At 49.3% G+C, this 25,287-nt stretch overlaps 1 protein-coding gene across 5 annotated transcripts in view; it reads left to right on the top strand.

The window, feature by feature from the left end:
- FAM172A (family with sequence similarity 172 member A) overlaps positions 1-12,110 on the top strand; it is a 257,802-nt gene extending 245,692 nt beyond the window's left edge. For 4 of the 5 annotated variants that reach the window (XM_042866178.1, XM_042866179.1, XM_042866175.1 and 1 more), the window contains one exon: positions 2,678-4,011. In XM_042866178.1, the coding sequence (XP_042722112.1) occupies positions 2,678-2,925 (248 nt within the window). In that variant the 3' untranslated portion in view covers positions 2,926-4,011. Of the gene's footprint in view, positions 1-2,677; positions 4,012-11,417 lie in introns of those variants that run through there. The other variant, XM_042866181.1, reaches the window with a different exon arrangement.
- Positions 12,111-25,287: the final 13,177 nt, after the last annotated feature.

The following is a 25,287-nucleotide window of genomic DNA, read 5'->3' as shown; positions in this document are numbered from 1 at the left end:
TCACACCCAATCTACTCGTCTCACCAGAGATATGACTGCCTTTGGCTTCCCTCCCTGCTGCATTACACTGCGCAGCTCCCTCTGATGACACTGCTGAGGTTATGTCATGGGAAGTGTGATATTACTCAGCTTCGTTAAATTTAGTGTAATTCACATCTGCAAAGCCTCTGCAAATTGGTGCTTAGTCTTAAATTGAAGGTTTCCACAATGTGGAAACTTCAGAGTATCAAGCATTGAGTCCTGGTGTGTTACAAATTAGAGTGTAAAAGTCTGGAATTCCTGAAAAGCATGCCAGAAAACTGCAGTTTCTGGGAAGTTCTAAGGCAAATATGTAATTAATTTAGTTGGCAACACTAATAGCTGGGATGGCACCCTTACAAAGAATTCCTTTGCTTTATTTGCGTTTCCAGCCCAAATTCTGGAGGTGGCTGAAAGGGCGAGTACTTCAGCAGAGCTGCCTTTGTGAGCCAGTCCCAGCCACACACTTCTCCTCGCTGGGCTGTAATGGGTGCAGACCTGTATTGATCACCATGACTTGCAGGAGAGAAAAATCTTTGCACTTCAGATTGCATATAAATTATAAATAGCATCTCCAAAGGCTGTGAGTTACAGAAATACCATTCTTCAGAGACGGCCACATGTAAAGCTGCTGGTATAGAGGTTATTAATTTTATGATTGCAACGCAGCTGTACTTGACCCACAACGATGATCGTTGTCCATAAAATCTCACAGTCTGGGATCAGTCCCTGGCCTGTTTCAAGAATGTTCATTCACAGTGACCAGCAAGGATCACATTAATGTAAGAATGTTAACACTCACTGTATCACTGTAAATTAATTGGTGAAATGGCACTGTCTCCTTCCCTTTGCTTTTTTTTTTTTTTTTTTTTTTTTTGGCTGTTGTTTTCTTATAGAGTTTTTTTTTTTTTAATTCAGATTTTATCCAAATGAATATCCAAAGTCTGTCAGTGACTCCAGAACTTGAATTCTAAACTGCATTTGTTATGTGATGAAACACAGGCATCTCGCCTTTCCACTAAGTCACCCTACCATTCAGAGCAGGGTTGCTGTATTTTCATGAATGTGTCCTCTTTTTCCTGCCCCACCATTACACTTGAATGGTTAGTGTGGCCTATGACTGGGTTTTCTAAATACCAGCCAAAAGCAGATCTCAGATTTTGCTTTACAGTAAGATTGAGAAGATCTGAGTCAGACCTCTTTGAAGAAGAGTCAGAGGAAGGGAGGAACTGTGGTGAATGTGAGGAACTGAGAGATAGGCTAGGTGAGTGGATGAGAAGCAACAAGAATTAAGTGGTATGTGGTGGGCAAGGTCTTGGAAAGAGCTAGAAGGTAGATAAATTTAGGGAGAGAAACTCAAAAATTCCTCTTAGGCTAATAGATGTCTCGGATAGAGGAAAATGAACAAGGAGTGAGAAGAGATTTGGGAAGAAGTAAAGAGGACATTCCTCCCTCTTGACGCTTACTGTACCTATGAGGATTATGGGGTGGCTTATCTGCCTGAGACCTGTGAAGGTATTTGCCCTGTCAAACTTGAGGTGTTTCTGAGCATATACAGAAGCAATGCTGCAATAAGGCACAAGCTTTAAGATCAGGCACCCGAGGTGTCAGTGGAGTTTAAACATGTTAGGGAGTGGTGAGCAGCTGACTTGGGATCCTCAGGATCACTTGGGTTTAGACTGTTATATTTCACTTCTCAACACAAGGTGCTAAGTCCTTTCTGGCAGCTCATGGCACCTGGGACAGGTGTCTAGTGGGAGAGTGAGTGGATGCCCCACTCCAGTCTTTCCTTTTGTTTACCCTAATCCTATGCTCTGGCAGCCGCAGCCAGCAGAAGGATGGATGAGTTTTGCTCAGCCTTTCCTCAGAGGTACAACACAATCACAGATGCGGCATCTGCGTTGGTGGGGCTTTCCTCTCCTTCACCATTACACACTTAACCCCTGGAGGATGACCAGGGCAATATGCTCTTCCTGTGGCTGGGCTGGGGCAGCCACATTCTGAAGGTCTAGGCAGGAGCTGGGAGGTGGGAAAGGCACCATGAAGGGACTGGGCTGAGTTGGGTTAGAATGGGTTACGTTAGGTTTCCTTTCAAAGGCAGGGCTTTTTTATAGTGATAGAGGGGACTGCGAGAGCTTTAGTGGCAAGAAATAGAAGAGTGAGCTGCTTCTGCACTTGACTGGAGAAAGCAAAAGAGTAAAATACCATTATTCCTGTACCTCTAAAAATAGTCTGGGTTTGTGTCGACTGCAATCCTTTGCCTACAAAAGTACGACAGGAGATTATAATCCAAGGAGAAACTTCAGGAAAAAAAAAAAAACACTTTGAAATGTTCCTTAATATGAACATGTTCTTCCAGAAGTTGAGGGAGGGGTGGTGCAGGAGTTAATTTATTCACTACAGGCTTATGACGTTTGAACTCAGATTCTTGGTGAAATCATCAGAGCACTGGGTCTTTGCTGCAGGCCCTTTTGTTGCATCAATGAGAGTCTTGGAAAGACTTCCTTCACTTCTATGCATGGCATCCACGCCAGTTCTCGCATGGAAGTCAAGAAAATTATGTTCAGCTGTTTTCCTTTATAACAGTGGTATTGCAATTGCAGGTCTGTGCTTATCCTGCTGGCAATTAAGGATCTTCTTCCTTTTTTTTTTTTTTTAGATGAGATGCACCATCACATAACATGGGACTTTAAAGTACTGCCCTTCCCAGCTGCTGATGCAGGCACTGCCGTTTCTACAGCATCGCCTGGGCTGCTTGTATTTTGGGAGCACCAAAGCTGGATAAGCTTGTGCTCATGCTGCTGGAACAGCTGTTCCTTGGGTGATTTACATAATTTCATTTGCTTGGTGGGTTTTACAAATCTGAGATATTCTTCAGTGAAGGAAGATGAAATCAGCATTTTCTGAATTATTTCCAATAATTAATTCTCATCTGAATGTTTGATGGTACAATTACTATGTAGGAGCAAATAATCATAAAACACCATCATGGAGACTAGCTATTTTCGAAGTGCTGGTCTTTTCACATGCCCGGTGCATAAGTGGCATTCTCCCGTGTTAGCAGAGTTTGCAGGCAAGGAATGTAACTTCAGATCTGTGCCTTATGTGCACCAGAAGCACTGAAAAGCTGTGGGATTTTGGAATACTTGCATTTTAAAATCTGCCTCTCAAGTATTTCATTTGGCATTAATTAATTTAATGCAGTTACTGTCACAGTATGATATATGAGTCAAATGTTGTGTGCCCATCAGTGCCTGGTGCTACCACTGGTCTGGGTTGCACCATCTTGATCTGCTTAAGCATGGCAGCAGTGAGCACTGCCTTGGAAACCATGTTATACATTCCCTTGGTAAGTGTCAGGGTAAGAAGATGCCACTGACTTCTTTTATGGCACTGCTGTATGTGAAGTTTGGTCATGTAAATTAGTATTTCTCAGATTTATAACCTGTGGAAGTTTCAGAGCATAAATACACATTTAATAGTGGTCTCTGAAGAAGCCACATGGATCTATGTTCTCAGGAAGGACGGGGTATATTGAACAGGTAAAATTTCCTTTGTTCATAAAATAATCTTCCTTTGTCCTGCTTGAGAAGATGATGATTTTCAAAAGCTAAGTACTTTGTGCTCTTGGGTGCAATTTTATAATTCTTTTTCTAGATCATGATAGAAGAAAAAGAATATAAAAAATTCAAAAATTCAGTTGTCTCACTGATGTATGTTATTCTAATTCCTCAGAGTTACTGTGACATACCTTGCAAATGTAATCAGTGCTACCTGTTGTCTAGATACAGCTGATAAAATTGCAGACTAATGAAAAACAGGACTGATGGAAAAAAATGCAAGGAGTTATTTAATGTGTCACCTGCACCCATGGTATTTCATGGAGAAAGAAACTCTTGCCTAACCTATTCTTGATGAGAGTCATGAGATTCTAAAACTTCTATAGGTACTTTCTCAGCTCAAAAACATTTTCCTGTGGTGACATCTGAACTTTCCATCTCACATTTGACAGAAATTTTATTTTTATATGTAAATACAGGTAAATATATTAATACAAAAATGGATGTAGGTATAGATAATACAGATATGTTGGAGATGTAGATACAGATATAAATATATTGATAATAGATAGATATGGATTTAAGTATAGGTTTGGATATGGATATAGATATGAAAATAGGTGTGAAGAAACAGCCATAAATGTAAATGTTGGTGTAATTTCAATCCCCACCTGCTTACCTCTGGGGGCAATACCACTTTGCCATGTGTTTTGGAAGCCTATAATTGCACTGTACTGATATCGGAGCCTTTCCTCAAGGATGTGTCTTGGATCTCATGCAAGCATTCACTGCTCGTAGAGCTGCATTGTTCAAGAGCGTTGCTTGGAGTCATGTTGCCAGTCTGGCCAAGCTAGTGATGGCTGGAAAAGTGTAGGGCTGAAGGGACAGTCATCTGTGTCATTTCACTGGCAGCAAGTTTTCATCGACATTTCCTGTGTCCTGGCTCTTGGAGCACACAGGTCTGCTGCAGACCTCATGAACTGCTAGCCAGTGTCCTGCCCACTGCCTCCCTGCATCTGCCAAATGGCCTAGTCCCAGCACCATTGCTGAACCCTGTGGAAGCTGTGCTGGCACCAAGTCCCCATCCACCCCAGGTTGTGGGGCCTGGGGCCAATTCAAGCATGGTGTCTCTGGTGGCCACACAGGCTGCAGGGCAGATTGCAGCAATTTCATTTGGGTTTGCCCTTTTGCCTGTGCTCTTGCCCATTTTATAAAGATTTTGGAGAAATTTTGGACTTGTAAACAGGTTTGCTGTGTGGAGCCAGTCTCCCCAGAGCAACCCACAGCCAGCCCGCTGCCTGGTACTCCTTTAAAACCAGGGACTGTGACATTGCTGTCTCTTGAAATGCCATTTTATTAGCCTCCACTTTAGCTGTTGCCTTTTTCTGATTCATTGTTTTTTAATGTACTTGCATACCACTTGCATTACTGCAGCTGCCTACAGTCTGACCATTCCACTGGTGGAAATGACATCTCTGTCCCAGCCACAGAACCATGCTCTGACTAGGAAGATTCCATAGCTGTTCGGCACTCTTTCTTTCCTTTTTATAATGCATACTCAACAGAAAATTTCTTGGCTTTCAGTGACCTCTGCTCAGATGCGAATGACCTTACAACTTTCACTTATTTAGCCAGTTAGCACTCAGAGGAGCAAACAAATGACCCATGCTCATGGGACTGCCCTTAATATTTAATGAAGAGTGGTGGAAAATAAGAGCCACAATGATGTGTTAGCCTCCAATCTCTTTCTTGCATTACAAACCTTGCTTGCACTCAGCTCTTGTATGTATTTTTGCATCTTTTACATGTGGGCTGAGAGAAGGATGTAACAAAGTTGATTACCTTTTCAAGCCGCTTGCTCCTTGTGTGTAGGTTGTGTGCTGTAATAAGGGGGAAAAAGAAAAAAAAAAAAAAACACTGCAAATATAGAAGCTCAGAGGTAATCTTCATTGTGGATCAGTGGGATTCTTAGTGCTCTGTTTCTGCTGTTCCATTAAAGATACTAGAGATAATAAATGGCCGACAAAAATAAACACTGACGTGTCATGGGAGACAATAACTTAGCATAACATGTCTTAGTATGTGTAGTCTATTCTCTAGCTTTGCCAAGCAGCTTCCCACAATTTTCTTTGTATGAGTATTCCATCTAAACAAGCTTACTGTGAGTCTAAGCCCTCTTCATAAGCTGTATTTTTATTTCTTCAGCTTTGTCTAGTTCTTCCCTCTTGGTTCCTCCAAAGAATTAATTTCCCTACCCAGACACTTCTAAATCGTTATCATGTCCGTGACTCCACAGACAATTACTTCTAAGCCAAACCAAACATACTGAAGTTTTGTTCTTTTTCTTTTGTTTTGTTTGTTTGTTTTAATATCCCCTCAGAAATCACTGCTTCCATTTCATTAATTGGTTTATGGCTTCTCTCTTAATTTTTCCCAAGCTTTTACCTTTCTTCACCATTCAGAGAGTCTACAGCATATGTAGAAGCTCCTAAGATCATCAGTTCTCTCTCTCAGAGCCTCTTGAGCTAATAGACTCCTTTCCAATGTTTTTCCTGACGCTCTTGTGCTCCTTGTCAGAAGCATTTAATGACTTTAAACAAGACATTTATTAAGTCTCCTTTTTCCTTGGCTTTACTCATGATGCTCTGAGAGAGTCTTCTGTTTTGGGGTTTGAGATCCGGAAGTTTACGTCAGTAGAGCAAAACAGACTCAGCAGACATGGTAATTTCCACAGAGCACACTCCACTTTGTACAGATCCAAGGGATCCTTCTCCAAGAATAGTAAATGAAGAAACCTTATGAATTAAAAATAGTTAAACCTGTCATTCTGGATAACATCTCACACAGCCAAAGGTTAAAAAGTTAAATACCTGTTTAGAAATAACTGTGATATAGAAGTCATTTAGTAGCATCATAGGCAGGAATGTTTTTTTTCTCACATACACGTGAAGATATGAATGGTATAATCACACTGTAACACTATTGCAGAATGGTATATGTAAGAGCATAAAGTCTTACATGAAGACTTTAATTTGTGTGTGTCTGCATCATGGGAGAAAGAAAGATAAATTTCCATTAAATCCTTCTGAATGGTATTTGCATCACTGGGTCAGAGGGGAATGTGACTGCTGATTTGTTCATTTGTTTGTAAAAGGAGAATGAATGGCATTGCTTCTTCGCATTGTGTAAATATGAATAAAACACACTTGCTAAGTTTTAAATTGCTGCTGTTTGTGCACATGGCCCCAGAAGGCTGCCTTTCACCCTTTGAAACATTCAGAGAGAGCTTTGATAAGGCTCTTTGCACCAGTGTGTTTCAAAGCTTGGCTCCACAAGCACAGAGGCGAGCAATGTGATGGGGAACAAGGTCTGATGTGGCAGCTGGCATAGGATCCACTCCTATCAACACCAGCTGGAAGCTTTCCACCATGTGAGATGCTCCATGGAGAACAGCCAGGCTCTCTCCTCCATCAAGGAGTAAATCCTGAGGCGTGGAGCACCCTTAATGCTTTTTGAAGCCTGTGGTATTGAAGTATTGAACTGCTGCTTAAAGAATCGGACCCTGGGTCAGCGTTGTGGCTAATATCTGTGGAGAAACTTTTCAACCTGGAAACTTTTCTCTGCAGACGTGCCTCAGTACGGAGCTGTGCCTCGAGGACTCTCTGCTCCTGTGCAGTATGGGAAACCTTTGTCCCACACATCGTGTCATCCCCGTGGGGAGTCACCATTGTGCTGCGCACTTCTAAACACAACGGGAGGAGGTTTTTGTGCCGAGCAGTGGGCAGGAACGGCAGGGGGGCACCTTTGTGCTGCACAGCTGGTGACCACAGTGACCGACTTGCTGCTGCGCCAGAGCAAGTGATGGCAGTGGCAGCACACAGGCAGGCAGTGCTCCTTCCCGGTGCCACCAAAGGACAGCTTTCCTGGGTGGGAGCAAAGTGGAGAAACAGCAAGGATGGCTGCATGCCTGTGCTCACTGTGCGCCTGGCCACAACACACAGTCACCTCTGCAGTCATCAGTCCAAACTTCGTATTTCTTTTCACTTTGGCATTTTTTCTACCCATTTAGACCCCTTCTACTTTATTATTTTTATTATTTTTTCTCTGTCTCTTTCTTTTGCTTTATCTCCTATTCAACGTGTCATCTTTTAATTCATCTAGTTAAATAATAAGCAGTCTCATTATTTTCTTAGATCACTCCCTAATGGCCGTGTTTAAAAGACTTGAGCCATAATACCAGTCCCACTGGGACACCATAGATATATTTTCCACCTCGCATCACTATGTATTAGTTACCTTCTTAAGTGCTCTCACCTCTTTCCAAGAGGTGCAACAGCACTTACTCACAAGACCATGAAGCCCTAGTGTGTGATGAGGTGAGGGATGATACTGAGGTGAGATACTGGCCAGAGCCCCACAGGTAGAGCCTGAACCTACATGGGCACCATGGCCACCTGGTTACTGTGGTCACCACAAGAGCAGCACAAGCATCACCAGTGCGCTCATGCTGAGTGCTGTAGGATGCCTGCAGAAGCGCTTGTCCATGGCATGTGTAAGGAGTCACATAGGGCTGGATCTGGCCCCAGAAATCTCAGGCTTGGTGAAGACTCCATGTTGGAGCAAAGAATACTGATGCACAAGAGGCAAGGACAATGGCAGCTTACCAGATAAGGAGGGTCATAGTAACTTGTGACTCCTCAGGTTACTCCCACACAGATTAACCTATGCAGAAATTGATTTATCTTTTGCCCACCAGTTTTTGTTATTCAGTGAGGCGGTTGAAATTGGTTCTTTTTGTTCTTGTTAAATGTGATCCTGTTTTGTTTTCAGGCTTCTGTTACCTTAAAGGTACTTTCAGGGTCGTTGGGGTTTTTTTGTTTGTTTTTTGGGGGGAGGGTTGCTTTTTGTTTTTCAGATGTCTTGCTTTAATAGCATTCAAACATAAATATTATGTGTGTTAATTTCATTTAATCTTTCTTTTCTCAGATTAACATTGTTTTTTTTTCCTCCCCCCATCACAGTCCTTTGGTGCCTACCTGATTGTGCATGAATTCTCAGAAATAATTGCCAGTAGTTCAGCAAGTTCATTAACTGATTCCCTGAAGACCTTCAGATGCATGTCATCCAGACCTGGTGATTTGTATATTAAATTTTAGCGAGTATTCCCTTATCTGAGTTTTTGTATTTACAACTGTATCGTCAAGTCTACATTATTTCTAATTGTCAGTATCTCTTTCTTGCAGTGTATAAATTGATTCTTGTACCTTGTTCACTGTTTTACATTACTCGCTTTACCTCACATATTGCTCGATCCACTTTTGGAGTTCTTCCCTGACCGTGTTCTGCATTTGATAAAACACAAATGTATCTCTCCTTACCTCCTCTTGCACTGGAAGCAGGAGGTCACTTTTCTCTCAAACCCTCTTTCTGTGTTTTTTTTTACTGTGCCATGCTGGTGATTCCCCAGTACTATTTCACATCCATCTGTATGTCTCCGAGTGACCCCTTTGGCACCCCCTTCTGGGTCTCTTTCGGGTTGGGAGAAGTAAGACTGATGGATTTCGTCCTTCTGCAGCGGTAGACCTAGCATAGTTTAGGATGTTCCAGCTGTCTGCCACATGTAGCAGTTTGCATACATCTTTTTGTTACACCACAGTCCATACGTCCAAACCATTGCTTAATGTGGTGTTTTGAGTTGTGCAATTTATAATCATATTTGTTGAAATTAGTGAGCACTATGAGGATATATACCTTAGAGTATCTTAGCTGTAGTACAGAAGCTTCTTATTATATGGCCCTCACAAACAATTATTTCCATCAGAAAATAGGTGGCTTCTCACCCATTTAATTTAGATTTGTCTACTACAAAATACACAACTCAGATTGCAATCATCAATGATATTTTTCCTCTGGCAAAAACGTTATGGCCAACTCTGTCATCACCCTGAGGACATAACTCTTCTCACTTCTGTCAAATTTCCCAAGCCTTTGGTATATAAATCATAAATGCACAGTCTGTGCAGTGTTAAATTTTTAGGGCTCTCCCTTTAGTGGTAGTTGAATGTGAATAAGTAAGGACAAAATTTGACCTTTAAATGACTATAAAGAGCCAAGGCAGATACTTGGCAAGCTTTTCTTATTGCAGTATTAATCAAGCAAAGAATCGTCATAATCCCAGAAACTAAATAGCCATTGTAGTGATTTTATCACCAGGGAAATTGTTCATCTGTCAGTAAGATAGTCACTAGGAAGGAGAAAATAGGGAGTGTTAAAATTGCTTTAGACCACTGAATCATTGTGTCCCTCTAGATTCAAAGCTTGAATTGTTTTTTGAGAGGGGTGGGTTGAGAAGGTTTGCTACAGGAAAGCTTTAGGTTAATCAGTTTCAGTAACACCAGTGAATGTGAGCTTGATCTCTCTTGAGGAAATGAGAAGAGTGCATGGGAGAAGGCAAGGCAGAGAAAGGGAAGGGGAGGCTTCTGAAACTTATTGTTTTGTCACTCTTTGTTTCTGGATGGCCCTTTCACAAAGGAGGAACGTTGTTGATTAAAAAAAGAGAGAGAGAGAGAAAGAGAGAGAGAAAGAAAAGCATAATGTTCGCTGCTGTATTTTCACCTAATTGAATCCAGCAGATATTAATGCACATGAATGCGACAGGGACAGAAGGGGATGGCTGCAGGCAGGCGATGGCGCCGGCTCTGTGTTGGTGCGGGCCTGGGGAGCCATCTGTGAGGCCTTGTGCCTGGCGGGGCTCTGCACGGCGCTCCATGTGTGTGACACAGGTGTGCGAGGGGACCTGTGTCAGGAGCGCCGTCTGTCTGCACTCTGGCATGCAGTCCATCCATAAAACCCGCTCTGGCAGGTGACGCACATGTGGCACTGCCTGGCGAGGCACCAAGGGAGGCCTCCAGGCACTGCGGTGACACCAGCCGTGCCGAGGGCTCGTCTCCTGTGCTGGGACACGGGTGAGAGTCCTACAGGACAAGGCTCTGTGCCTGCTGTCCCCGCTGGCCTACCACGTCCTTCCTTGTCGTCACCCCCAGATCGCGGTACTGTCACAAAACTGTTGCTAGGCAACAAATGTGGTTACTGGGTCTCAGCGAATAGCTGAAGGGGAAAGTGAAGTGTTGCGCCATTGTAGAGTAACCATAGCAATGACCTACTATTACAGACTAAAGAATTATCATTAACAATGATAAAGTATCAAACAGAGGCCTGGGATCCAGAGACTTCCAGGCAGTGTCTCCACGTATTTGGGGTCTCCAGGAAGAGATCCCAGCACTTTCCCGGTGCTCGGCTCCGCGGGAAGGTGAGCGCTTCTCTTGGGTTGATTTGGGGCATTTTGCTGTTTGTTTTTGTAAGTCGAGCGAATGCGGCACGCGTTCAAGGAAATACTTGTAAAGCAATAGAAATACCCAGCAAACGGAGAGGTATGGTTGAGTGGGATGCAGAAGGAGGAGTGGAATGACACTCACTTTCTGCCCATATGTCAGGTTTGGTTATTTTGAGGAAGGAAGCACCACCATCTTGCAGTGGTTGTTGCTGAAGTCTGGCCTCTGTTTTTGCTAATATCCATGTATCAAGCTAAAAGCTGTGAAAAACAAAAAAGGTACAGGACTAAGTACACCAGCTCTTCTCAGTTGGACAGAAGAGGTGCTTCCATGGAGCCAATCATCATGGGGCACAGTTGTTCCCTGGACAGACACACCTCTGGACTCCTGCCATTCTGACACAAGCAAAGCCCAACCACTGTGTGCCATACGCCTATGGCTGCGGTGCAGGTTTGCTGCAATGCACAGGCCACCATGAAGTGACTCATCCTGTGACTTTGTTTTGCAGGTACAGAGCGTCATGAACTGACTTCCTGGAAGAGTTTTCCATCCATTTTCAAGTTCTTCAGCGAAGCAGTGGAGGCAAAGAACAGCTCAGTGAAGCCAGCCCCAATGCGGCGCTCCAATAGGATAAAATACGAAGAATTGTAAGAGGAGGAAGGGGGAGAAGTCTCTTCGCTGCTCGCTCTCTGCAAGGAGTCTCCCAGCCCCTCATTAGATTGTTTTCTTCCTAGAGCACAGGGTCGTGATGTATACATCTAAATAACGTTTTGCATTATTTCTAGATGAGTGCAACTGTCAAAGCAATATGGGTTCACTGGCTGTGCTTCCTGTGGGCTGTAACTTGGATTTCGTGCTGCCCATCAACGCACAGATTAAGGCTGACAGTGGTAGCAGCATCTTACAGCTCTAATTGCCCTGACATAGCCCTGCCGGGGCTGTGTTTCTAGATCCAGTAGTCTTCTCTTTCTCGGAGACCAAGTGGGATCAGTTCTTCAGTCTTTCATTTTCTGCTGGTAGGAGGGACAGAGAAGTTTGGTCCAGAATTATGGAAAAGTCCCTTTGTTCTAGAGATTCTCTCCAACTGCCGAATCAATGGCATTATCTGTGGATCTTATCTTCCTTTTGAAAGCTCCACTTAAAAAAAGTGGCTATTCATTAACTGCCTGGATCACACTGTGAAATATGACACACACAAAAAAAAAAAAAAAAAAAAAAAAAAAAAAAAAAAAAAAGAAAAAAAGAAAGAAAGAAAGAAAAAGGGAGAGGCCACGTTTTTCTGTTTATTTCTAAATGCAAAAAATGCTTCTGTTTTCACACGCTGGGTTTCCAAGGACTTTGCCACTGGTGTGTGCCCCCGCCCATTCTACGGCTCTCTCTGCGCTGGGTGCTGCTCTGCACTGCATCAGCTGCACGACATGCCCGACGTCGTGCCCAGCCTGTGAGCACGCTAATTAAGCTCTTTTAGGTTTGATGATGCTAAATTGAAGTGATCTTTTCTGCAGTGGCCGTGCCCACCTCGCCTCTGATGTGGTTAGTGATGGGGAGGTGAAGCTCACCACACCGCCTGGAAGTTTGGGACCCCACCGGCTCACCCCTCCTCTGTGATGTTCCCACACTTAGGGGTGGGGTCTTGGGATGTGCTGAGGTTGTGCCCCTGGAGGGCTCACGGGGAGACCCAGTTTTGAGCCCAAATTGTTCTGCACTCCTATGATGCTGGGGAAACCTCGATTTTGCAATGTCAGCTGCAGCCTATGCATGTTTTGTGCAGTGGATTCCCACGGGGAGCTGCGGCAGGGAGAGGTGGGGAGAGAGGCTCGGCCCGGTCCCCTTAGGGATGTGGAGGGAAAGAGCATCTTCTGCGTTCCGAGTAGGGGGAGGAGCGGAGGGCCGGGGAAGTTTGTCTCCCAGCCGCCGTCTGACGGAATGGGTTCTGCCCAGTGCAGGGGCGAGTTTCCAAACATTGTGGGAATTAATTTCTTTTTTTAAGTGTCGATAAGAAATGAAGTGTACCGATTTTTCTACTTGTAACAATTGTCCAGTTCTTACGGCTTTTCCTTACCGTGCCTTCACCTGGCTTGTGCTTCCACAAGGATCTGTAAAGCACAGCGAGCCCCCCACGACCAAAAATAAAGATGCTCTCATCCCAGCGCCTGTTTCTCTGTCCCAGCGCCGAGCTCCGTGCCCCTCCACAGGGAAACAGTGGGCCCGACCGGGGCTGAAGTGCCTGGAGTTGCCCCTTCCATTGCACCTTTCCGGGGGGGCTTCGCATCCACCTCCACCCCCCTAATGACTGGGAAACAGCCGAGCGGAGCTCCTAGCCGGCTCCCTGCCCTTCAGTCGATCATCTAAATAAAATGTTAGTCATAATAAACCGGGTGGAGCCTGGGGAGAAGCTTTGTGGATTTCCGGAGCCGCGGGGGAGGGGACCCTGCGGGGCGGGCCGGGAGGGGCGGGCAGCTCTGCTCTGCCCGCAGGGAATGCGCTGGTGCGGGATGTGCAAGATGGGGGCACTGGTGGAAAGGGGGAAAGGAAGAGCGCCCTGTTGTCTGCACGCCCACGGTCAGAGGACGGTGAGAGCCTCTCAAGCACTGAGGAGAAGGGAAAAGTGGGTTTAGTTGGTTCCTTTGGATCGATGTTTTTTAAAGTTGATGGTCGCCCGTCTCAGGCAGTGATTTCTTCAGCAGCCGAGTCTGACTTGAGCCTGTTCACACTGCATCACGAGGAGACTTCGGGACATCGGGTGTGGTGTGCGTAGCACGCTAGTGCCCTGCGGGATTTCAGGGTAGAGGGGGAAATCAAAAATATATACATATAAATACATAGTGGAATGGGTTCTGCACAGTGCTTCGTAGCAGAGCGGCTCCCCGCCATGGGCCGACGAGAGCCGCATCTCCTCGCCAAGGAGGGGAGCGGGGAAAACGCTCCTCCAGGAAAGCAGCCACCGGCCCCATATGAACCCCCCAAACACAGCGGGACTGCGGAAAATAAAATGGGAGGGGGATGGGGGTAGGCAAATCAACCCGTCATTTGCATCATGCGCCCATTGCACGCCGGTTACAGCCATCATCAGTTCTCCAGGGCTCGGTCAAAAGATGCGGCTTTTCGTGGGAAAGGACAATTCTCCCCTGTCCCCGAGAAACATCACCGATTGTTTTCTTTCCCCCTCTAGGTATTTCATTCAGAAGTACAAAAGAAAGTGTCACGTCTAAGGCTGCGCGGAGCCACACGTTGCACCGTGCTCGACTCAGCCAAACCCGAAACGAGCTGCCAGGAATGTGCATGTCCCGCGCAGAGCACTCGGGAAGCGCTGCATCTCGCGGATCGAGGGATGCGCGTGTCTGTGCACGCAGCTGTGGGTACCCGGATCCTGCAGGGACGGGTAGGCGCGCCTCGGTGCGCGCCCGAGTTTTGTCTACAAAGTGTGAAATATGCACTTCTCGAGAAAGCTGGGAGGAGATGTCATTTATCATTGCACCATCGTAATGCCGCAAATTTTCACATTTCTGTTCCATTTCGGATTGCGTGTGTTTGTGAGTATTTCACTAGATCGGTGACAGCTCTTTATTTGCATAATTATATGCTCTGGTCTGAAGAGAAAACTAACCCCCAAATTTCATGGGTCAGCAGACTGCGACAATCAATGTTTTATCACGTATGCTAAGCAAAACCCAAGGAGCTATATGAAGTTTCTTGGGGAGTTTTTGCTCCTCAGAAAATTGAAGATTTTGTGCCTCTTGAATAGATGCAAAATCTTTCCAAGCTCTTTGTGTCTGAATTCCGTTTGAAGGCAAAACCAGAGATTAGCTGGCAGATCTGGATTTCAGACCAACAGCATTATTACTTCAAAGTAGATTCAGACAAGCAGCTTTACTGCATCTCCGCATTTCGCCGTCCTAAGTACTATCATTTCAATGGTGGCAAAAACAAAAAGTGGCCAAATGGGAAGAGGCAAATTATCTCCGAGCCCGCACTGGCCGATGGGTGCGGTCGCACTCGTTCCGAGCACCTTTATTCCTTCTGATGAGCGCTCTCCCTCCTGGCCCCGTGCGAAGATGTGAGCGTCGCACACAGACGGACATATAAGCACGAAGAGAGCCATTGCCGTGCCGCAGCATTCGCTGCTGATCACGCAGCTGTGGCGCGCACCCTGCGAGCTTCTCTCCTGGTGCAGACGGGGGAGAAAGAGCTTCTCTGATGGGAAGCGGGCGGCGGCAAAGCCCTCCCCCCAGCAGCACCCTGGGTGCTGGAAGCGCTGGGAAATTGTTCTGAGATTATTTAAAAAAAAAAAAAAAAAGGGGAAGAAGTGTATTTAGAAATGTATTCATTCACACTTCCTGAGGACCTCTCAGACGTGTAGGTGAGCTGTGAATCCTCGGAGACGTGCCGCCCCAGTTTAACTTTGTTCATGAACTGAGGTGTTCTGTTCGTCACGCTGTGACCATTGCCGAGGATGCACGTTGGGGGGACCCCTTCTCAGCACCCCTCTCTGCCCGCCCTCCGTCCGGCACAAGGAGGTTCCGCGTCCCGACCCTCAGGGCAGCATCATTGGCTATACCACGAGGCCTCGAGATTTCCCGTGGACATAATCCCGGAAGAATTTCCCGGCTTGAAACACGAGTGGGGAATGAGATCAGTGCCGGGGAGAGCATCGCGCCGCCGCGGCGCTGCCCTGCGGGGAGCTGTCTCACTGTATGCCCCGCTCCGCCTCTCGCAGCGCCCACGTGGGACTGCGGGTCGCCCAGCCCCGTGCCGTGGGTCGCGATCCGCCGGGCCCACGGCCGAAACGTTCTGCCCCGTACCCCTCCGCGGGGTTCAGCACACAGGAACGCACCCGAGGACTGGTCTGCAGGCGGGTTTGTCCCGGCACAGACAACAGCGGTTATTGCTCGCGAAGTGCGGCACGGGGAAAACTGACTCCTCACCAGGGAGGCCCGGGCTGTCCTCTTTTGTGGTTCCCATTTTCCTTTGCTCGAGCTCCACTTAATCCCCTAATGCCTGGCAAAGAGCTGTCTCCGGAGTTCTGCCTTTAAACTCCCACTTTAAAGTTGCCATCTCGGACACAAATGAATAACCCAAACGCGCATCTCTCCCCGAGAGCCTTTAATGCCCTCTGTTTTTAATACAAACTCACCAAATACTGAATTATTATTGTTTCTGTTGTTGCTTTTGTTGGTTTTTTTGTGGTGGTGGTGTTTTGTTTTGTTTTGTTTTTTTCCCCCCCCCCCCCCCTCCTTTTTTTTTTTTATGAAGCAACGTACGTGAAGAGCTTCCCCTCCCCTGTAGTGGGCCGGGTCCCGCAGCTCAGCTGGGTGCGGCACAGAGCGTGGCGGTGCTATCGGTATGCAACGCTCTGCAGAGAGGTTCGGCCGGAGGCTCCCGGTGTCCTTCTCATGCGTTTTAACTTTACTTTCGCTCCCACTAAGCACTGTCGCTAGTTTAGTCAATGGATTTTATTTCATCCTGGGACGAAGGCTGGATGGGAATTTTTCACGCCCTATACCTCTTTAAGTGCGCCTTATTTATTTATTTAAAACTACCGTTGTATCAATACAAATTCCGTGGATGCGAAATAGTTTCCTTTGCCATTTCTGCCCACTTTCTCTCTGGGAGGTAGCACGTAAAGGGCGGGCTGCCCGAACCTCCGGGACACGGTCGAAGTTGGCTGTGGCACCGCTTCCCACGCGGGGCAAAGGCACGGATCCCCGCCATCCCCCCCAGCCCCGTCCGCGCTGCCCAGATCCCGCCCCCCCCCCCCGCCCCCTCGGGGCTCCGCGGTGCTCGCGGCGCTCGTGCGGACCCAGCACCATGGACAGCGCCATCGCCGCGGCACGGCCACGGGTTGCGGGCGCCGCCGCTCCTCAGGGATCCGGGCAGGGGGTGGGGAAAGGTCTCGGAGGGAGACCCCCGCTTCCTGCGAGCCGGGACCCCCGGGAGAGACAAGTTCCCAACCAGGGAAAGCCTAGGATCCCCCCGCCTGGGAGCCCCTTGGGCTGCCTCGGAGGGAGAGGGTTGGAACTGGGGCTTGCTAGGTGCGCTTCGCTGCTAGAAAATGAGAAAGGGACAAAAAAGTTCAATTCCCGTGACACTGCAGCCGGCTCTCCAGGGTGTCTCTCACGCCGTGACCCCCGGATCCGGGATAGCACGGAAAGCTTGTCCTACGGCTCCACACCTGGGCGCTGGGATGGCCCCCGGGGAGAGCCCGGGCCTCTGCGCTCCCCTCCGGGGACACCTCTAGGATCGCGACCGGGAATCCGTTTTTTCCATGACCCATCTGGCGGCCCAGAGTCTCGTCGTCCTCAAGCCCTTTGAGGATGCTCCGTTCTGGCGGCCCTCGTCCCGCTAGAGCTGGCCGGCCCCGCTCACTCCGCCAACGACTCAGCGCTGCCGCAGGGGGGTCCGAGCTGCCCCCTGTCTTATTCCCTCCGCGCGGCGCTTCGCCCAACGGCTGCGGCACAGAGGGAGCCGCCCGCACCACGGCTGAACCACACGAACAAAAGGCTTGAACATTTTGTAGGTCTGAATGTTCATTTGGAATTTCCGTTTAACTTATATTTACTTATTTTCTTTTTCTTCTTTCATCTTACCTTTCTTTCATTATAAGTATAGTATATAAAAATTTGAGTCTATATTTAGGGAAGATGGAAACAGCTTTGGCTCTCACTACTCTTTTGCCATGGTTAGGAAATATCCCCCAGTCCCCATCACGTCCCGTGCTCCCCGACAGCACAGGGAACTGAAGTTTCGTTTCAGTCCACCCCAACTTTCGCAGTTTGAGCCCCGAGCGCTGGCAGTTATATTCTCTTGTGATTGTTTTCTTACATTTTTGTTATTGCTATTTTAGGTCTCCTATTACGCCCTTTCCCTCCACAGAGCTCAGCCCATGCCACAGGTCTGTGACATCGGCCGCAGTCCCGTACTGCCCCACACTGTCCCCATGCTGTCCACGCTCAGATGCACATTTCTCCCCTCAGCTTCCTCTCTGCCCGGGGAGAAGAGATTCCTCTAAGAATAAGGGGAAATCTATTTTATTTGACTTCCTGGTGACTTTTGTTTCCTTTTCTCTTTGATATGAAATAAATCCTCCCCGACCCGATAGGGAGTCTCAGACTTCCTCTGCTCTCTCCACTCCTCTTCCCGTAACCCTTCAAAGTTGTCGGAAAGGACTTGCCACCTTTTTCGCCCATTTGTCAGTGTCACACCAGCTCCGTCTGCTCGCGATGAGAAGGACGAGCCCCTTCTGCCCCCCTCAGCTCGATGCCCACTGACGCCCCAGCCTCACCCCAGGGCCAGGCCGACGGCTGACGGCCATCATCACGCCTCTGGGCGCGCTGCAGCCATGGCTCCGTCCCTGCGGTCGTGACGCTCAGTGCCAGTCTGGACCGGCGTGGGTACGGGGACAGCACGGGGAGATGAGAAGAGGCAAGCACGGGGAGGAGGGGGCGGGGGGTCTCGGATACAGCCTTCCTCCTCACAACCGCTGTCTTCCTCAGTGCAAGGTGGGGAAGGACAGATAACTTTGCCCCGAGGGTTTGCGCTGAGGAGGAGAGAGGGGACAAAAAACAAACCCAGGCTCCCGCGGTGCCGGGGCGCGGGACGGTGGCTGTCCCTCCTGGAACCTCTCCAGGCTGGACCTGGCCCAGGCGGGAGCGGCTGGTGTGGATCGGGAGGCTCTGGGGAGCTCTGTGACTCCCGGTGCTTCGTGCCCCGAACGAATCCCGGCCCGGGCAGGCGGCTGGCAGGGCTCCCCGCAGCCGAGTGAGGGGCTTCGGGCTGCTTTTGTGAGGAAAGGTACAGGGGATTTGTTGGCATTTTAGCAACCGCAGTTAGAACAAAATCCAAACTCTTTAGCGTGCAAGTTTTCATTATCAGCTCTCAACCTTGCAAAGCTACAGCCATTTGCTTAACTTAATCCGTAACATATGTTTGCAACAGTAGCAGATTCTTCTGGTGTGTGTGGTTTGGAGCTGATCAAGTTGTAAATTTTCCGCCTTAGGTTTTCAGCGCCTTCTAGTCACAGCCCAACACCTATTGGGGTGGGAAATCCCACGGCACCGAGTCCGAATCATCCCAAAATCTTCAGCGAGGCTTCCCAGTCGGGACACTCGCTCTCCTTCGGATTCCTCCCGACGGAATGGAGATGCCACGTTTCCGGGAAAATGAGCCCAGGTACGCTCTGGGCACCACCGCCCCCGTGCCCCTCTGCAGGAGCGCTCCCGGGGTGTGCTAATCCTGTTCTTTTCCCTCCCATAGGCCACTTCCCCTCGGGTACGGCGGGACCGATGCAGGTGACGGAAAGCTCCCAGCCCAAGTGATAACAACTCTGGTGGTGGCTACAACCCGGTGGTCCAAATCATTAGTTAGGGCTCTGTTTGTTTTCTCTCTCTTGGTAACTTTTCTGAGATTTGTTCTGCAAAACTCCCGCACAGAACTGCCAGTTGCTCTTTAAATATAAAATTGCGATGGAGCCCTGGAAGGGATCTGGGAGGTGCTCCCTTGCTCCCAGCGCTGAGTGCTGTCTATGCCTGCCGCGGGTGTTAGCAGTTATGGTGGGGAAAAGCCCCCAGACACCCCGGAAAGCCTTGAAGGGACCAAAGGCCGCATTCGCTCTGATGACACTCACACTTTAAACGCGCCACAATTGCTTTGATCGGATAATGACAGAGTTCCTATTCCCACCCGCGGCGCAACTTCCCTGCACCCTTCGTGACCACGGGCACAACCCGGCCCCGTTTGCGCGGACCCCACTCGCGGTGCCGCGAACACGCGTGGGTCCCAACTCCCTCTCGTCAGGGCACCGCGCGGGCTTTGCGCGGCCGCGGGCGCGGAGCTGCGGTCCCGCGGGGCGGAGCGCCATCTAGCCCCGACCCCTGGAAGCGGCGCGACGGCGCGGAGCGGGTGCGGAGCCGAGCGCGGAGCTGAGCGCGAAGCAAAGCGTGGAGAAAACGCAGAGGCCCCCGCATCACCTCCGCCACCCGGACGCTGCAGACGTCGGGGAACGAGCGGGGGCAGCTCCGTTTATCATCCGAGAGGACCGCTCGGTTCTTTGCCCTTCATTTGTTCGCCTGTTTATTAGGATAATCTATTTCTCCATCTTTCCTAATTAACTCCCCTATCGCACGCTCTGCTCCGCGCGCGTTTCAGTGCGGGGGAGGTGCGCAGAGTGCACCTGAGCGGTGTTGACCGACCTTCGGGACTCTATTGTGGTGGGAAATAGAAATAAGTGTAGCAAAATGCAAGCAGGGCTCTGTCCTGGCTATGCGTGAAGCATTCAGAGTGCGGCCGAATGGCCAAAGCTGTTTGTGAAGAGCAGAATGCACTGCTGTGACTGTTACCTGATCGCAGCTCCCGGGGTGGAACTTGGAGACCAAAATGCCTTTATCTGCAAACAAACTAACACAGCGTCCAACTTTGCCGTGTGTTGGGATCCTCCTTTCTAAGAGAGCAAAACAAAGGCAGACCGGGTGAGATGTCCGCTGCGGTGCCCGTCCCGCCAAGGGTCATCTTTTTTTTTTTTTTTTTTTTTTTTGAACTTGCAGGGATCTCGTGGGAAAAAAAATGAAAAAATAATGATAATAAATTAAAAAAAATGAATGCTTCTGCGTCTTGTTTGCATTATTTCTGCAAAAATAAAGCGAACAGTGTGCACACAGCGGGAAGAGGGACGGGAGGCAATGCACTACTGCTGTCACCGCGAATCCTCCGCCCGAGCCTTCGTCCCCGTACTTGGGAGAGAATGAGTAACACCAGTGAGAGCCAGTGCATTCAAATACCTTTATTCTCAGTCCTTCTAAAATTTTACTTGATAACTTCAAATTTCTCGGTCAGACACAGACATTCTTTAACAGAAAACCAAGCTGTTTTCTGCTCAGCAATATTGCTTTTGTTGTTCGGGGCTTTTAATAACTTATTGATTCGCCTTGTGTCTACACTGGAGTGCTGCATTGTTACTGCGCGTCTTTTCAGCTCCGTTCTCCTTCCTTCTTCCTTCTTTCTCTTTCTTTCCCTCTTCCTATTTTTCTTTTCTTCCTTTTTCTCCCTTTCCATTTTCCTTTCTTCCTTCCTTTGTATTTATTTTTTCTCCACGTTCTTTTGCTCTCCTCCTTCCTCCCTTTCTTTCCTCCCCTTCTTTCTACTCTCACCGTTTTCTCCTCTCTCCTTTCCTCCCTTTCTCTCCTTCTCTCAGCATCCGAAGGATCACATCACACAAAGCGTGCCAGGTGCACCCCATTTCCTCGCACCCCTCGCGGTCGCCCCACAGACGGGCAGGTCCCCATTAGATCCCAGCGACAGGCAGGGCAGCGCGCTGCGTGCCGTGCCTCTGCCTCCTGATGCAGAAATGATGAAATTAGCGCTCGGATAATGCCAGCATTGAGCAGTTTCGGCGGGTTACTCTGCTTAACCCCGGCGCAAGGCAGCGGGGGCGGCTCGGCGGGGCCCCAAAGATCGGGGCAGGTCCCGCCCCGGCTGAGAACCTCCCGGTCGGGTGCCCCCCCAAAGGGGTACCCCATGTCTGGGTGTCCCCCGGTGGGTGCCCCCCGGCCCGCGGGGATGTGGCAGGGACTGGGAGCGGGCTCCGCCGAGGTTTTCTTCACCGCGGACCATTCTCCGAGATAGGAACCCAGCTGTTTAATTTAACATTGATTTATTGCTTTTAAAAGTAAATTTACACACATGCCAACAGCACTGCGTTTTGTTTCCCCAGACCCAAAGATTTATTTTCTACTTAGCGCTTGTCTGACAAAACAATGTCCTTTAACTTTATTACACATCGATGTGGAGATCTGTCTTATTTTTGGTAGGATTTATCGCTCCGTTGCTTGTGCGGACTTGTGATGCAGCGCAGCCAGGGTCGGGAGATGGGCACGGGGCACGGCGGTGGGGCGGGGACCGCCGCGCCCTGCAGCGCGCAGGTACGGTTGGGTTCGCCTTTTTTTTTTTTTTTTTTTTTTTTTTTTTTTTTTTGTAATGGCGTTTTTTCTCTTCCTTCATTTGCAGCAGCAAAGGGTCTTTGCTGTCTCCTGTCTCTTTGCAAAGAGTCTGTGACACGTATCTATAATTATCGAAGGGAAAAACAATGTTACACTCAAGCGGTGCGCTCCCCATGACCAAACCTGTGAGGTAGCTGTGCTCTGGGATCACCTATCATTTTGAAGCAGCCTTTATGGTGCACTTCGTCTGCGTTTTGGTTTCCTTTAGTTTCATTAAAAGGCCACTTTCTTCCTTTCACCGATACACCATCTCTATGTCCTTCATTCCACACTCTCAGGGGGGAAAAAAAAAAAGTTCTCGTATCTGATTGGGGTAATAATAATAGCAATAACAATAATAATAATGATAGAAAATATGGGCTGGGTTTCCCCCTTCCTCACCCCAAGTGCAGACCTCTTACTTCAAAGCATGTACCGGTGGCACCAACGAAAACTCCTTCGGAAGGAGAACAGGCGGAGGGGCACTGCCGCGGAACTGGGAAGGTGCAATGAAGGATGTACGCGGTGCGAGCAGAGCTCCCTCTCCTCTCTCTCCCTTTCTTTTTTTCCCTCCCTCCCTCCCACCTTTTTGTCTGTGTGCTCCCGGCTCGGTTTCACCAACTGATTTATCAGAGAGGAATCCAATAATTACTTCGGAGGTGTTCAGATGAGGGCACGGCTCTGTTCCGGCAGTAAGTGAAGATGTGACACGTTTTGTTATCGGTGTATAACGGGGCTTTGTGGGATATATATTTTTTTTTCCCCTGCAGATGCAACATCTTTACATAAATACCCTGTCCTAAAGTGGGACCGTCCTCACAGGCTCCGTCCACTGTGTTCACATACATCCAAACTCCACGTCACTTCACATATTTTAATGATTTTACCAACCAAGACAGGACTGTAGGTTTGTGCTTTTTTCTTTCCCGTAACTGCACGTGGCAATCCCCTGCCAACCCTTTGCCCAGGCGGAGAGCATGAAGCGCTCCTTCAAGGCACAGAAGGAGAAGGCTGGGGGTCCGCGTGTCCGTGTGAGGAGCGATGCTATGGCCTTTGGGGAGAGAAAAAAATGCGAAAAAAAAAAAAAAAAAAAAAAAAAAAAAAAAAAAAAAAAGCGGAGGAGGGGGGTGGGATGGGGGAGGGGCTGGAGGAAAAAAAGAAAAAGAAAAAGAAGGAAAAAATAAAGAAATGCAAAAAGAAAATGAAAAGGGAAGAAGCTCCCTGTGACTCAGAGAGGTTCTGACTGCTTGAGTCCCCCTACCCTCACACCCACGCAGAGTGCGCACACAGACACAGGGAATCTCACCCGGGACACCCCCAGCTGCAAGGCCCCCGCAACGCAGGCCCGGGGTTGGGTGTCCCCCTTGGGTCCCCCGTGGGATTGCCACATTGACCCCCGTGCCCCGGCCCACGGAGGGGGTGCAGTTGGGACCCTTCCGGTTCTCAGAGCCCCGCGGGGGGTCGCTTTCCCAGTATCGTGACAGTTATCACTGGATAAGGCAAGGGTGGGAGGAAGGCCCATTTGTGGGCGAAAGGGAAAGAAAGCGGGGATCCCTTCGGCTGCCCTAGAGGCGGCCGTCCTGCGCGGTCCGACCTGTCATTGCGGCACAGGGCGGCTGTAGGAACAGCTCCGCTGAGGAACGGGCGTGGGAGAGCCGCGGGATGCAGCGTAGGTGGGCTCCGCGTCCAGGACCGTGCCATTCCCTCTTGATATGCAATTAAATTACAGCAAATTCCTCCTTAAATAACATCGTTGGGAATCCTTTAAGATGCAAGGATGTCTAAGGTTAAGAAGCTTTCAAAACGTCAGTTCTAAATGGCTTATGCAATGAATAGCTACCTCCGGAGCCTAACACCATTACCAATATGATATGCATATGGATGCCAGTTTATCACCACATATTTCTCTTCAAACTGAGGGAAGCGCTCGGAAGGAGCCACGTGGAGCACTTTACTGTAGGGAAACAGATGTTAATTTTTCCACGCACCGCTCTGTGACCATGCACACGTGTAACGTTGGAGAGCACCCGGAGCTCCTCTCCTCTGAGTTCTGTGCCATGGTTAGGGCGGATCATCCTCGGCACAGCCGAGGTACGGTCACAGCAGCTAGCCCAACCTCTGTGATTTCGGCTGCATTTATTTTTTACATATGTATTTTAAGAGTTCCCACAAATGTGGGCAAAGTGCTCACGCGCGGCGAGCGCATCTACACGGGGCACCTGGGCCGTGCGCTGAGCGGAGGCGCAGAGCTCAGCGGCGGGACACGGTCCCCGTAACGCTCGTAGCGCTACTTAGCGGAGTGCCCCGGAGCGCCTTCCTCCGTGGCTGGAACTCTTAGAGGCTCTGCGGGGATGGGGACGTCCCTCACGGCAGCGAAATCTCTCTCTCCGCGTGACGGGCGGTTTGGGTGCGTGGGAGCGCAGTGAGCGGACTTCGTAATAAAACGTAAGCAGTATTCATAGCTGGTTGATGTTTGCCATCAGCGCTCTCAATGGAGGTTTAACAAACAGAACGTTATTTATCAAACATGCAGAATAAATACGGCCATGCATTATTGATCCGCGCACACATGTAGCGACACGGGCGGCAGTATCATTAGCGGAGCGGGGGGCCCGCCTGTTCTGTGCGCAGTGCTTTAGCATTAAATGCTTCAAATGGGGAAAAAAAAAATGGGTCACCGCCCGGACCGATGCCGTCAAGGAGCGTAATGGCAATAAAATGCTGCGGAGCAGAGCCGGGGCCCTGGGGTTGGTGTCGCCTGGTCCGAGCCGTCTGCTCGGAAATATCTGCGGGTACTTCTGCCGGAGCCTCGCGTACCCACGGCTCCCGGGCCCCAGACGCTCCGCGCACCGCGGGGCAGTACGACGCCGGCCGAGGGCTCCTCGGGCTCGGCCCCACCGCTGGCAGCGGCTCCCGGTCGCGGAGGGGGGGGTTGGGGAGGCGGGGGCGGCCCCGCTCCGCTCCTCGCGCTCTGACGACGATAGGGTGTGCGGCCGCTGACGTCACTGCGCATCGGCTCGGCAGCGAGCGTGACCCAGGCAGAGCTCATCTGTTTCTCATCGCTTGGGAAGTTTCTCTCTCTCCCTCCCTCTTCCCCTTCCCCTCTGATTTTATTTTATTTTCCCCACGTAAATTACCGCGTGGGTACCTCCCATCTGTCCCCGTCCCCATCCCATCCCCGTTCCGCGGGGGCTGCAGTTCCCGGACTCCCCATCCCATCCCACGCTCCCCGCCGCCTCTGCGCCATTGTTCGCCCCTCGTTGCAAACTTCGGCCACCGGCGGAGCCCGGCGCTTCCCGTCCTGCGCTATGCAAAGGTCACTTACTCTTTTCCAGAAGTTGGGCTCCGCTCCTTCCATCTCTCCTCCGCTAGCCACGAGCTGACGCCTTCTCCCCACGCACCCAGAGC

Source organism: Lagopus leucura, unplaced genomic scaffold (genome assembly GCF_019238085.1).
Source record: "Lagopus leucura isolate 7727_CA_CO unplaced genomic scaffold, USGS_WTPT01 Super-Scaffold_810, whole genome shotgun sequence".
Classification (NCBI taxonomy): Eukaryota; Metazoa; Chordata; class Aves; order Galliformes; family Phasianidae; genus Lagopus; species Lagopus leucura.
Note: the sequence above shows the minus strand (reverse complement) of the source record. Positions and strands in the feature narration are given on the sequence as shown.